The sequence below is a fragment of the Embiotoca jacksoni genome, unplaced genomic scaffold, assembly GCF_022577435.1.
Source record: "Embiotoca jacksoni isolate LCO1_2020_lvr unplaced genomic scaffold, fEmbJac1.0.p SCAF_26, whole genome shotgun sequence".
Classification (NCBI taxonomy): Eukaryota; Metazoa; Chordata; class Actinopteri; family Embiotocidae; genus Embiotoca; species Embiotoca jacksoni.
In genome coordinates, this window is record NW_027185377.1 from 1,420,074 (window position 1) to 1,431,451 (window position 11,378).

The 11,378-nt window shown below is 43.5% G+C and overlaps 2 protein-coding genes across 3 annotated transcripts in view; one reads left to right on the forward strand and one right to left on the reverse strand.

The window, feature by feature from the left end:
• Window positions 1-305: 305 nt before the first annotated feature.
• gprc5c (G protein-coupled receptor, class C, group 5, member C) lies at window positions 306-8,623 on the reverse strand. Of its 2 annotated transcripts, XM_069159967.1 has the most exons (6): window positions 8,576-8,623; window positions 8,422-8,470; window positions 5,235-6,312; window positions 3,284-3,384; window positions 2,694-2,821; window positions 306-1,558 (listed from the first exon to the last, which is right to left on the reverse strand). In XM_069159967.1, exons 3-5 carry the CDS (start codon window positions 6,211-6,213, stop codon window positions 2,699-2,701), a joined length of 1,203 nt encoding a protein of 400 aa, XP_069016068.1. In that variant the 5' UTR covers window positions 6,214-6,312; window positions 8,422-8,470; window positions 8,576-8,623; the 3' UTR covers window positions 306-1,558; window positions 2,694-2,698. The 2 variants fall into 2 exon arrangements, with proteins under 2 accessions (XP_069016068.1, XP_069016069.1); XM_069159968.1 differs by lacking the exon at window positions 2,694-2,821 and having other exon boundaries at window positions 8,422-8,610.
• btbd17a (BTB (POZ) domain containing 17a) overlaps window positions 1,505-11,378 on the forward strand; it is a 30,046-nt gene continuing 20,172 nt past the window's right edge. The window contains exons 1-2 of the mRNA XM_069159964.1: window positions 1,505-1,616; window positions 2,414-2,495. The gene's annotated coding sequence lies outside the window, so the exon portion shown is untranslated. The remainder of the gene's footprint in view (window positions 1,617-2,413; window positions 2,496-11,378) is intronic.

Below are 11,378 nucleotides of genomic sequence, written 5' to 3' on the forward strand. Positions count from 1 at the left end.
CTGATGACCTTGATGAATTCGTCCCGTCTGATATCGATCAATCCGTTCACACCCGTTTGATGGACACGATTTAAATGGAGCGCCTGCTGTTATTCTTCGATCCGCGAGAACGTATACGGCCGCGTATATCATCAGATAAATGATAAAGTCTCGTTGGTGTTTCGAGGTCAAACTGTATGTAAAATATTGGAATCAGCAGTCATGCAAAAGAAACCAGCTTCGGCTTCTGTCAGGAATGCACATCATCTCGAGTACATTTTCCATCACGTACGTCGACTGACCAGAAAACACACGATTCTTAAACATCACGGGTGAATTTTTATTTGCGGAACATTAAAAACAAAACTGTGTCTGAGGGTCTCGGTCATCAAATTATTTCCATAATTTACAGTAAAGTCATTTAAAACAACTGAAGTCTCGTCTACTTATTCAGATATTTATCCAGCTTCGGTCAAAAGATTTTTTTACTTCAAGGGTTTCTTTTATTTTGTCTTTCTAAAAGCTGAAACTGTTTTTTTTTGTTAATATTAAAATACAAATGTTATCTGCTGCCATACTGGAAAATTAGCTCTTGCTATTACCATTTTTACAAAAGCAATTTTAGTTAAAATTATTAAAACGTAAAAGTCATTCTACTGATTTTTCAGTTTTCTTTCTAATAAACTTCATATCTTCATGTGGTGCAGTGGTTAGCATTGTCGCCTCACAGCAAAAAGGTTCCGGGTTCGAATCCGGTCCTGGGCCTTTCTGTGCGGAGTTTGCATGTTCTCCCTGTGCTTGCGTGGGTTCTCTCCGGGTTCTCCGGCTTCCTCCCATCATCCAAAAACATGCACCTCAGGTCAGGTTACCTGCTGCAGCAGCTCCCCCCTGAGAGCCCCCCCTGAGAGCCCCCCTGCTGTCGCGAAGAAATTTCCCCTCCGGGATTAATAGAGTAAAATAAAAAAAATCTTTTGATTTTGGACTTTATCGACCGATGAACCGCAGACAGGACTTCAGCTCGAGTCTCGTTAATTTAAAGATTGTTCAAAATTATTTAAAATAATTAGATACCACAGCTGTGATTTAAATAGTATTAAATACACACATTCATACAGGACTTCCATGCAGACACAATAACAGCATATTTTGTATTTACATTAATTCCCAACCAGAAGCTCCAATTTTACAGTTTGTGGTTATTAACAATATTCACAACCCCAAAAATATAAATCAACTCCTTTAATTAAACTTACCTGTGCACAATATTTATGATTTTTTTTTTAATGTGAGTGAATCTTTGCGATAGTGTTTCTGTTTTTGTTTTTTTTAGGTTTCACACCAGAACCGAGTCCAAACCGTCGAGACTCCCGACCCGCGAGTGAGACGTCACTCTTCGTCCTTGTGATCGGGTCCGGCTCACAAATCACTGGCAGCAAATGGACCAAAAAACAAAAGGGTTCCTCTTCGAGCCCGCCAACAACAGCGAACGTACAAAGTCAGCGAGTGCAGAAGAGGAAAGTGAAGATGTTCGGTGTCGAGGGCTCGTTCACCACTGGGACGTCCGATGAAGACCGTGACCCTACGGAGGAACAACAAAGATGTTGATTAAATGGCGACATGTCAATCACTGTTTGAAGGTTTGAAACATGTCCCTGAATTAAAGCCTGCAGCTCTCTCAGGATGGAGGACGCTTAGGTTCACAACAGAGAACTCCTTTCTGCCATTTCACCGCCGACTATAAACTATTTAGTGATTATTATTATTATTACGTGAGGAATATTAACGAATGTGACTAAGGAAAGTATTTCAGATGTAATGTGACTTTAGCGGGGGGAAAAAAGCAGAAAAGATATTTGTAGAAACTTTAAACAGCTCCTTCAGTGTGTTTGTTTCACACACATTTGTAAAAGAACTAAATATGTCTCCACACAGTTCTGTTTGTTAAGTTACCTGTTTTTTCCTTGTCATATTTTTTTTAAGTTTATTTACATTTAACAAACACGTAACAGTGCTAACGACAATAAGCTCACAGTCGAACCTCTGTAGTTCGACTGTAGGCATTTTTGCAGTTATGTGCAAAATAATATGGCTAAATACATCATGTAGTTTCTGTTCGTTGCCATCGTGGCTAGCTGTTGTCGTATGCTACAACATTTGCTAACATTGGTCGATAATTGAGCAGCTAATCATGCTAAGGAAAGACAGAAATGTTGTGTTAGCTGTAGCTTGTTGCCAATTCAAATTGAATAGTCGTTCTCTGTCACATTAATAAAATCCTGAGCTGCTTCCTCCATGAATGAGAGAACTACAAACTTCACAGCCACCTTAAAAAAAACCTTGAAGCAAGAATTTTCTTTTCTTGAGAAGGAGCACAGAGAGATTACAGGAAATCGTGAGAAATCAAACACCAACGTCATTTCTTGTATTTGAACAGAAGTGATGGAGGAGCACTCAGTCCACCACCGAGCACAGAAGAGGTGTAAGACACGAGGCCTTCAGAGAGCGAACGCCACAAGGTAAGAAGAAAAAAACAAAAAATAAATCCAGACAAAGAGGTGATTCATAGTGAACCTGTAGAAGGAGTTGCTATGGATACAGCAGGAGCTGCTTGAGAGGTCGACATGCACAGAGGGCAGGGGATAGAAAAGCATCTGGAGGCAAAGCGAGTGTTAATGAGGAGAAGAGGTGTCGGGGGGTGGGGGGGGTGGACCTACGCTGGTCAGTGTGTGTGCAGTGTCCTCGGCCTCGGTGTGCGTGTTGAGGGCGTGCTGGTCCCGCTGTTGGCTGCAGAGCTGGCGGAGGCTCTGGGAATGCTCATGTCAAAGGACGGCTGTGATGGGTGCTGCGTGGAGTCATGACAGTATTGTAGCATTCAAATTATTAAAGCTATAATTTTCCGTTTTATGAAGTGTGTGCTGAAGGCTGGGTGTCACTCAAGTTTTGGACCCCAGTACTGAAACTTTGACTTCAGAACTAGTCATTTTTTCCAATACCAATTTTATAAAGTCCAAAATTGCATTTGTACATTACAGTGCAAATCTTTAGCTTCATGCATCTTAGAGGGGGAGAGTGTGACCCCGGGCATTAATACATATTCCCTAAAACACCTTGAAGGTGAGGATTGTTTCAAGAAAACTGTACATTAAGTAATCTGCAAAATGGTTTCCTCAAAATAGATCAAAGTCTACTGTCAAAGGTTCCTCATTTCCATAATAATTTGCCTTTCCCCAGGAAAAGGTGACATTTCGCTGTTTGTGTCACATTCAAATGTGTTTCTGTGGTAGCGAACCGCTGTTATACTCACGTTCCCTGCTGCTTTGGTGATGAGCGCCAGCTCGGTGGGCTGGTACACCGAGCTGCGTAGCTGCCCGGTGTAGCCGCTGTACGGGGACACGGGCTTGGTCCCTGTGACAAAAAGGACAGATGACAATTATTATTTATCACCCAACCATCCCTCTCTCTCTCTGACTGTGATATCTCTGGGCTTCTTTTAAAGTGCCTCCGTTCCCCGGCTATCGTCTCTCGGATCTTCGTACCGCGGCCGGTCTTTTAGCAGAAGGCCGGCCTGCAGAGATGCAAGCGAGAGATGACTTTTTGTCACACTCGGTGAAATAATATTCCGCCGGATGCGAGTGCTGCCGCGCCTCGGTCTCCGTGGAGACGGCGCAAACACGAGGGTGTGATGCTTCTGGTGGGAATCAGGAGTGGGAGTGTGATGCAGCGGTTGGGGATCTTGAGACACTCATTAACGGGAGTGAGTCAGGAGGCTGCACTCCCTCTGAATTCTTGAACTGATCCAATTGTTTCCCGCCCGACTGCTATTGGCTCTTTAGTCATAGTTTACAATACAAATAAATCATCTGTTTAAGGAGTTAATGATTAACGATGATGGTGCTGCTGATGGTGCCGCAGGTCTGAGCATTTGTATATTTCAAACAGAGGTGTGTACAGTACTTAAGACATCAATTAAGAGCTGAAGGTCGAACATTTGACTTTAATTACGTAAAGGACAACCAGAAGTATGTTGCGCTGGTGATTTGGTCAGTTTAAAGTTAGCCTGACCAATAGAGACACAATAGAAACATTAACGGGCAACAGACCAGGCGGAAATAAACAGGAATTATCCTTAAACATCAGGGGGAACTTTTAGTTTTTGTGACTGAAGGCATTTGAATTTAGCTTTTATTTGATGCTATTATGCACAAATCATACAATTATGGTACGTAAACTATCTGAACCGCATCCTCCACTTCAATATTTATTTATATGTAGATCTATGAAAATGTATGTGGAAGATAAAACCTGAATCTTTAGCCACCATCCTCATCAGGAAGGACTTCCTGTTCTGATCTGTCCGACTCAGCTCGGGTCTTTAACCTGCAGCGGATCAGATTCTGTGGGCTCATCACGTCGTTGGAAAACAACCTTTTGGGGACATTTTTTGCTGCATATTTGCTCTGCTCATGAAACATTCACTCATCTCTGCAAGGTCGCTGTGTATCCTCTGATGAACTGCGTGCATTATAACACTAACGAGCCTTCGCAGGACAGACTGAAGCCTGAAGCCCTGCTGGAGAGTTTAATGAACTCTGTCAGGCAGTTTACTGTGTGACTAATGTGTTGCATGCAGTACTTAAGAGCTTAAACGCAAACCTTACAAATATGTCAACCGAGCAAATATTTGCCTCCAACAGCAGGAGTGAACAAATGGAAACACCGAGCTTTGCATAACCTTGCATAACCCAGAAATTCATGCATCAATCAACATATTTTTATGTCCGCATGAAAGGGATCTTTGAGAAGTTGCTTGCTCTCTCTTTCGGAGGCTGTAGTATCATGTCAGCCACAAAAAGTATCATAACCTCAGGAACCTCAGGAACTTATCCCACCACCGTTTCCCTGTATGTTCAGTGGGTTTTAGGTCCTAAGTGGAATATTTTTTTTTAGTAGTTTGAGAAGTTAATGTGGATGTTTTGATGCCTTTTTTTTTTTTTGCCCCGAGTGTTTTTATCGATCCTTTTGGTTCCTTTGGTTAAAGGCTGGGACTCCCCCTCTGGTCTGTAAGAACTAAAGAAGCCTTTCAGATGAGAGTCTTCAGAGAACACTTTGATTGGACCTGGATGAATGAGAGTCTTTGCAGATGTTAATCGGAATCCGTGACAGTAGTTGAACCTACAAACAGCAACTGTTTTCAAAAAGCTTTTCCCATCAGTAAAGATATAACATTAGATAGAGCACCAGGCTACCTACTGTACCTTGGCTGGGCTCGTCCATCGAGAAAGCTTTATTTTCCATGAACATGTTCTGGGAGCCCTGCTCCTTCAAGATGGTCTCGTAGCCGACGCCTCGGCTCGGGTACAGATCTTCTCTGTAGTCCTGCTGGCTCCCGTCGTCTCTGGTCATGCAGCAGACTTGAGGAATGGTGTACGTGATGATGAACGCCCAGGCGTTCGCCACCAGGGCGATGGCCAAGGTGGGGTCGTCCCACGTCGGCCCGCCGGTCCGCTCGTTCCCGTACATGTACATGACGATCCACGCCACCCAAATCCCCACGGAGAACAGGCCGGCCGCGAGGACGCAGCCGCCTTCCTTCTTCCACTGCGAGTGCTCGCCCGCCATGACGGCCAGACTCGCCGCCACCACGGCCAGGATCAGGGTCATCACGTAGATCAGCGCCATGACGAAGTCCTGGTTGGCGATGATGCAAGGCGTCGCCGCGGCTCTGCCGGTTTCGGCCGTGGCGTTGAGCGGGTGGCGCACCACGGTGATGATCAGCCACTCCGTGTTGATGACCACCTCCACCAGCCACAGCCCCACCGCCCCCAGACACACCACCCAACCCCGAGGCCCGCTGTCCCGCCGGGCCAGGACGTTCAGCCTCACGCACTGCATCAGGAGGCAGGCGAAGCAGCCGCCGAAAAACACCCCGAAGAGGAACCTCCGCGAGGCGCAGGTGGAGAAGTCCTTCCCCACGATGAAGGCGAAGGTCAGGCCGAAGAGGCCAGCGGTGCAGACCAGGAAGCCGGTGTGGAGACCCACCGAGCTCTTGTAGTTGTTGTCTTTGATGAAGGGCAGGCTGGCCAGCAGCGAGGTGAAGAGCACGAAGGAGAAGACGAGGCCGGCCACCGCGACGGCCTCCAACACGATGCCCCACACCGCCGTGATGTCGCACAGGTTGTAGTAGAGGGAGTCCATGTTAGGCCCGCAGCCCTGAGGGGTGATGTTGGCGGCCATCGGGGGCTCGGACGACTGGTTCTGGGACGACTGGTTCTGGGACGACTGGTTCTGGGACGGCTGGTTCTGGGATGGCTGGTTCTGGCACTCTGGCAGCACCTGTTCAGATGGACAAACGGAGAGCGTCTGAGAAAGACTTGAATGTGGACTGATGTTAACAAATACTCAAAGTATGTCAGGATCATGTGGTCTCCGCCCAATCGAGCAAATATTCCACTTGTGAGTCAGTCATCAAACAGAATCACATGATGTAAAAAAAAATGAACCTTTTGAATTAAGTCATAAAATGCAGCGTCAGTCACTCAGCTGCACCTCAGAGGAGGCTCAAACTCTGGACTTCTTCCCAACGCCGACGTTAGTCATTAACTGGATCCGTCAACAAATATTGATTTTGTACATTACGAGTCAGGAATCAATGAGGTGGAAGTGCACCGAAACCGAAGAGCTGCAGGTACAACTGCAGTCAAAATCAATCATTTTCACTCATTTCTCTTGAACAACGCAAAGTCAAGAGTGTCTTCCTTTGTGAATAAACGTCTCCACAGTCCGGGGTCTTGTCTTTCTGCTGTTTGTCTTCGTCCCCGTCAGATCTGATTACCCTCAACCGAGGACGGTCTCGGAGACAAATCGATCGGCGGCGGACGTCCGGCCGTTCTGAATCCTCTGAATATCACAACGAGCATCTTTCTGCAACACAAGGCATCAACGTTTGCTGTTTCTCCACGAACACAGATCGGGTTGGTTGATTGTCGGTTTGTGAGAACTTAATAGACTGTAATTTGTTTGCTTTGATTTTAGGGTGTGACTTCTAATTACGCTTTCCACACAGCATTCATTTCTGAAGTAGTGTTCACCGCTGTCACCGTGAAGAGCTCAAGGACCAACTGTCTTATGGCACGGTGGGAAGGTAGAAACAACAAAGACAAAATGACGTTCGGCTTTCCAAATATCTCACATACTCTAATCTACTAAGTAAGAAATCAAGATTAGACCAAGGACTTTTCCAAGCAGCCTTCAAGTCCTACAACATGCCATCGAAACCATGACAACTCAGAGGAGTAACCATCAAACTCAATTAATCCTTATTTTGCAACGGGAGTCTGACTTTTCTCTTGACCTTGGAAACAGCAGTAGAAAGAACAAAACCCATTTCGGAGCTGCTCGGTAGATCCTTCATTTAACACGGGTCGTCAAAGCTTTTTCCATTATGCACAAGGACTCACTATAATTGAACAGCTTGGACTCCGAAGAGCCCCGAAGGCCTCGGGGTCGGTCTGTGATGTCCAGTTTTTATTTTAATTTTGAATTCATTTGGTAAAATTGAAGCAAATGAAACACAATTTACTTTCTCAAAGCGTCTCGAGCAGCTTTACTTTGTGTCAGACGTTTAATCACATCACTACAAAACTGACACTGATAAGATACAATAAAGGCTCCTAATAGGTACTTGAACGCATCATGAAGCACTGAGAATGGAAGTAATGGGGGGTCAAAAGCACATTTTTGCCTCATGTCCTGTTGGAAGGAACAACTGAGTTGGTGGACATGATCAATGCATCCATTAATATTATCTACTAAGTGTTATTTCAGTAACTAACACACAACACACAACAGTAGATCTGTTCTCACGTCAGCTAACAATCAAGTATTATCGGTTAAACCATTGAAACGGTTTTACAAATACAGTAAACAACCAACTTTAACCAGAGATAAAACAAAGACCCAAACAAAGTAGTGAATATATATATATTCTCTTCTCATTTAACAAAACTAGTGAAGGTAATTATTGTCTTAAATAGTCTATAATTTAAATGAAGCCTATCGATGTGAATTTACTGTTGTCATGTTTGTTTATTTCACCCTGGAGGCCATTTTTACCTGTTATGGATGAAAAGCCAAAATCACGATTTAAATCAAAGTTTGACTGGATAAAATAAGGAGATAAGTCAATTTTGTGAAATAAAACTTCCCATCAATAGGTGTATATTTAGATTTTTATTTTTATTTTATTTTTTATCGTAAGTAACTTAAAAAATATATTTTTTTCTGGCACTAATGATCTTCCATACCTGAAACACGGCGTGTCTAAAAACACAGAAAAAAAACATACGGAAATCTAGTTTAACACTGAAAAACCCCCAAAAACCATCAGGACGTGAAATAAACTGGTGAACAAACACTGAAGTTGAGAGCGGAGTGTGAAACTACCTGCTTGTCGGCAGACTTCACCTCGGAGAGGCTCGTTGATCTTCACCTGCTGCAAAAACAAAAACAAAAACAAACGCCGCTCAGTCGGACATAAATCATCCGCAGTGAAAAAAAAAAGTTCTGCAGCGGACTGATTCCAGCAAATGAAGCGCACCACAAAACTTTAGGAATCCTTTTACGAGCCTTTTCCTCACCGTGTGGCCGCCGGGATGCTCTCTCTCTCTCTCTCTCTCTCTCCCCTCTCTCTCTCTCTCTCTCCCCTCCCTCCCCCTCTCTGTCTCTCTCTCTCTCCCCCCCTGTCCCCCCTCCCCCTCTCTGTCTCGCACACACACACACACACACAGTCCTGTTTTCATCACTTCAGAGGACATTCACCTCATTTCCGGAAGAGGTACCAAAACCTTTAAACCACGCCCTCATTAAATTATAATATAATTATTTACCTTCTGGGTACTTGCAGGTCCCCACAATGTCTGCTATACAAGCACACAGATACACACACACGCACACACACACACACACACACACACACACACACACACACACACACACACTTTAATGAACAAATCTACAGTTATCTTACAAAACTACTTTTTTTAAATAATCTAATTCCTCTTTAAATTCAGCGCCTTCAACTACCTAAACTGAGAAGTCTGGCAGTCATTTTTACCTTTTTTATTCTCACTCATTTCATTTTTTACAATGTTATTTGCAGCTATTCCCCTGATCTGTTTTATAAGAAATATTACACGGTGTAAAACCCCAAATGTCCTGCACCAGCAGTCTTCATAATTTAAATACTTCTTCTCTGTAAGGCAGCTCCACTGTGTTTTTGTTCATTCAAAGGACCCTCGTGGTGTTTTCTTACATGTGGCGGCACCCTGCTGGACACTAATCAGGTTTCTTTGTTTTTTCCATTGAAAGTCTGATCTCCAGTATATCAGACCTTTTGTTTTTCACGAGAAGGAGACCTAAAGAACCTCCAGCTCACCAGTTCACAACCCCACTCTTTGTTTTCTTGCTTGTGGAGCTCCTTTCAGGTTATTATCATATTTTCTTCCACTGAAAGGGACTCATTAAAGCACCAATTCATCCCAGATGACTTTATTTGATGCCTTTCTCTCCAAATCAACTCCTATTGTTAATACTCACTAAGTAGTACTTAATGTTGATAACTGGACCATTTAAACTTGTGAGTGGTGTGCAGAGACACCTGGTGGTGGAAGTGAAGAATACAGCAGCACAGTGTACCAAAGACCAGAACATTTTACTGAATCTTCTCGTTATTCATAATTTTTTTATGTGCTAAATATTTTTTTTTCTATAAAACAGTGTGTAGCTGCAACTGCAGTTTAAACTGCAGGTGGACTCATCAATTCTTAGAGAATGTCTTCTGCGGTTTTCACAGCAGGTGGCGCTGTAGCAACACATTAAAACTGTAACCTCAAACACAACAGCTGGTTGTTCAGAGTTTTCTCGTTTTATTTTTTAAGTCTAACATAAAAGGGTACAAAATTATGAGAAATACATCAAGAATATTTACATTTGATGAAATAGATATTTATTTTATTTGTCTTTCTAGTTTGAACTACTTTTATTATATCATTTATTTTCTACCTGAAACTTGAAGCAAATTTGTAACTGAAGTTTTGAAAAGTTATTTACAAATACATAATATTAATATTCTTATTGATATTGCATCTATTTAAACAAACTAAGATTATCCAATCTTAAAGGTACACTTACTAGAATTTGAACAATATCTCACAGTTTTAACTTTTCTTTGATGGTAACTTTATCAATTTCAACGATTAATTCTTCGTGTACGGTGGAGGAAAATACATTTTGTGCAACTTTTCGTGGTGCAACGCTTCAATATTTAAACACCAAGTTTAGGAACCGTGTTCACGATTTGATGTCAGATCAAAAGTTTTCCGCGTCACAGTGCGTTGGAGTACAATCAAACCGCGGTGAAGCCGATGGAATAAACGTCTCTCTTTAAAGCTGACGGGTGAAGAGTTGAGTCGAGGTGTCGGTCAATGATTGAAGGAGCAGCTCACGCTCAGACTCACACTTGTTGCTCAAGAGCAGATTGTTCTCGCTTCATTTGGCCGAGTGGAGGCGTCCGGCCGATCTCCACGGAGCTCCTCCATCTGGCTCTCACCGACGGCCGAGCCGCTTTCAGCTTTCCATTCTCTGTCATTAAGTCCTCCACTCGGCCCCGGAGCCCGACGCCTTTCATCCTCACGTCCGCTCATCCGGCTGCTCCGAGGCCTCGTCGGCCGTCTGCTTCCAGATAGATCAGAAACATCCGTCTCATTCCTGAGCTCATCCCCACGTCGGCTCATCTTCGAGGCTGAGACTCGTATTGAAGCCCAGAGAGACGTTTTGTAGCTCCCAACAAGTTCATCACGCCGGTTCTCTACAAACGGTTCTCAAAGAAAAATGCAGCCGTGCAGACAGATAAAGGCTCACTGACGATTAGAAACTGGTTTGGTTTTGTAATTGTGAGCCGAGGATGTATACAAATGTGTTTTGTTGGTGTTTAGTTGCACGAGGACATTAAGGACGTAAGAAAACATTCGTCATCTTAGTTAAAAATGGAAAAATCAGCACACGGGGTGCATTAATCCACCTTACACTGCAGCATTTACCTTTGAATAATATCAAGTATTGAAGTGTTTCATGCTTGAAATGCCCGTCCTTACACTGTGTTTGCAGATTTGATATTGATGGCGGTGAATAAACGTCGTATTCATCTTCTCCGGTTGCAAAAGACGTCGCTGACACTGACTCGTGAGGTTGAACGTTTAAATATAGAGTCTGAGTTTGAGCTCTAATAATATCACCGGGGTAGGAAGTCTGATCAACAGGGGGAAAAAAATCAATCAGGATTCTGTATCAGCAGCTGCAGATAAAAAAAAACTAAAAAAAAGCCGAGTTGACATGTTTTCAGC

Excerpts from the sequence above, each read along its gene's own strand:
- gprc5c (XM_069159967.1), bottom strand. The coding sequence starts at position 6,213 with ATGGCCGCCAACATCACCCCTCAGGGCTGCGGGCCTAACATGGACTCC. Across the intron at positions 3,385-5,234 it reads GATGGACGAGCCCAGCCAAG|GGACCAAGCCCGTGTCCCCG; the intron begins GTACAGTAGGTA and ends TTTTTGTCACAG. Across the intron at positions 2,822-3,283 it reads TCACCAAAGCAGCAGGGAAC|CACCCATCACAGCCGTCCTT; the intron begins GTGAGTATAACA and ends GACTCCACGCAG.